The sequence below is a fragment of the Pygoscelis adeliae genome, unplaced genomic scaffold, assembly GCF_000699105.1.
Source record: "Pygoscelis adeliae isolate BGI_AS28 unplaced genomic scaffold, ASM69910v1 Scaffold197, whole genome shotgun sequence".
NCBI lineage: Eukaryota > Metazoa > Chordata > Aves > Sphenisciformes > Spheniscidae > Pygoscelis > Pygoscelis adeliae.
In genome coordinates, this window is record NW_008825105.1 from 1039285 (window position 1) to 1041931 (window position 2647).

Consider the following 2647-nt stretch of genomic DNA (forward strand, 5'->3'; position numbering starts at 1 on the left):
CACTTGTTATCATACACTTCCCTAAAGATGGGGGGAATGCCCCATCTGTGTTGAAGTGCTTTCCAGTTTATCCCAGACACACGGACATAGCAATACCTGCACCAAGCTACCTCTGCAGCCCTCGACCCACGAAGCTGCAAAGCTCTGAGATGCTGGAGGGAAACCAGCCACCCCTCCCTGCTAGGTTAGCCGTCCGAGGACTGTCATTCCTCATCCAAACAGGTTCCTGTACTATCCTAAACAAAACGAAGGAAGCCACTCTTCCCCCTGGTAGGTCTCAGTACTGTCAAGAACAGAAACAAGGTATGTGGAAGGAAAACCCTGCACGAGAGCGGCCGGGAAAGACCCATCCTGAGCGACCACCGTGACACTTACTGGTTTTCACCTTGAGGGTGTAAGGGTTTTTCTGCTGAATGGTGTGGGTGAAGTGGAAGCGCGCATTGCAGCTGTAGTCGGTCTGGGCATCCTGCAGCATGACGTTGGAGAAGTACAGGTCGCCGTTCTGGCCCTGGGAGACGCGCTTGTCCTGATGGATGGGCTCCATGGCTGCAGGGGAGAACAGGCATTCAGAGCAAGGCAGATCCTCCCGCGGGTGGCTGAGCAAAGGAGAAACCCCTGGCCCAGGCCACGTATGGGTGCCTCCAAGCTCGGAACTAGCAGTAATGACCCTAACCATCGTTATTTTAAATAAACACTGCAGGTGATGGAAAGGCTGCCCACAGGGTTCAAGGCGGGAAGGGGGTTCCCCCGACTCACAGCTGCTCATCCAGAAGATGACAGGAGAAGGCAGGCCAGGCGGCGGGTTGCACTGCAGACTGAGTGGAGCGCCTTCATCCACCTCTATCACATCCACCTTCTCCTTGGGCCACAGGGGAGACTCTGCCATAAGAAGTAAAGACACTGCATGAGGAAGGCAGGGGAGTAGCTTTGCAGATCTCTTCCCACTGGACCTGGCCTGGTTTCAATGGAGCGGCCTCAATGCAAACTTCATTTCTACATGTGAAAGATCCCCTTAAATCTATACGGAGTATTTCCCTGTTAGCTACAGCCATAACGCCCGTGCCTTCCTCTCAGTCCTGTGGCTGGATACATCCCAACACAGGTAACAGATGAAGCAGGCTGAGATGTTTGAGCACTGGATATTCTCCATGCCTCTTCTACAAAATCTCATACGATGCAAATAGTCCCCGCTCTTCTCGGGGCATGGCCGGCTGCTTGCTCTGCGCCACTGCTGTTACTCACTAGAAACCTGGAGGTGGATTTTGCTGGAGAGAGCAGTGCCGTAGTCATTCCGGGCAAAGCACTGGTACTCGCCCTCGTAGTCCTCTGGCCGTCCCCCGCTGTGGAAGTCGATGACCAGCGTTCCTGACCGCCGCCGCATGGACACTTTGGGGTCCTTTGCCACGTTGAAGAACTTCCCGTTCCGTGTCCAGGAAAAACTGCAAGCACGGAGGAGAGGTTGGTTTTGTAACCATGGACCATATTTACCCGGTGAGATCCTTACCTGTGCTGTGCAAGCCAACAGCTGGATCAGCTGATGGTGTAAATGGCACAGCTTGACCGGAGGGGAGCTCCTCCAGAGCCAGCTCTAATGAACATCAGAGCTTCAGCGTAAGAAGGGCTGTAGATGCACTTACGTGGGAACGGGGTTCCCTTTGGCTTCACATTCAATGAAGATGTTATCCCTTGGGTCAACGATGTAGTCCTTCACGGACTGCTTGGTGATTGTGGGGGGCTGAGGCACTGCAAAGCAAATGAAAAGCCATGAGGAGGGTTGTGCAAAGAGGGCGAAGCTTCTCTCTGCTGTCCTGCAGCAGATCCTGCTGGGATCTCAGCCTTTTTCCCAGGCTGGATGTGCAATTTGTGGTTTAAAGCCCTTCAACACCTGCAGAAATTACCATGAGCATTTGTGGGGATGTGCTACTCATCACCTCTTGGACCACCAGCACTGTTCAGACTCCCTTTCGGTACCGGGAAGCCCCTGTTTCTCACTTGGTATCTTGGTCTCATTAAGAAATTTCACAGTTACATCTTCCTGCTACCGCAGGTTGTTTGAATCAGACTGAAATGCATCCTGGCTGTGTACCTCAAAGACAGGGGCTGCAGCTGGAACAGGGAGCCAGAGAGCCACTGCAAGACATTTACAGGTACTCCCTGTGCAAGAAAGAGGCTCAAAACCTCCCAGGTTTACCCCAAAGGAGCGCAGCGCTGGTGTTTAGAAGGGCAGGGCTTATGAAAAGGGGCACATGAGCCCAGCAGCCAGTGTAGGACCTGGGTCTGGTCCTGAACTCTGAATTGAAGAGCTCAGTCCCATGGCTGTCCTGGAACAAAGCCGCTCAGGTCCGAGGCTGTTTACTGTCCCCCCGAGAACTAGTGATGCTGCAAACGTGCCAGTACGTGGACCTGAGCTTGGCACATGCGCTCGTGCAAGGCAGAGGAGCCTGCTCTCCTCTGAGGTGTGGCCTTAGCAATAACAAGCCCCTGCAGAAACAATATTTGCATCGCAAAGACAGTCTGGTTCCCGCTCCAGGGAAAGCAGCAGAGGCTAAGCACTCCTCCCAAGCGGCTCCAGCACCTCCCATGTCTCTCCAGCCATGCCTGGCTGTGCAGGAGAAGTGGCTTTTGCTGAACCTCGGCCGCCCCGCCC

General features: G+C 54.1%; 1 protein-coding gene across 1 annotated transcript in view; it reads right to left on the bottom strand.

The window, feature by feature from the left end:
• The window catches only part of LOC103919802 (neurofascin-like), a 54548-nt gene that overhangs the window by 48648 nt on the left and 3253 nt on the right, over positions 1–2647 (bottom strand). Inside the window, 4 exon segments of the mRNA XM_009327364.1 lie at positions 376–546; positions 757–879; positions 1243–1439; positions 1638–1743. Coding sequence (XP_009325639.1) covers positions 376–546; positions 757–879; positions 1243–1439; positions 1638–1743 — 597 coding nt within the window.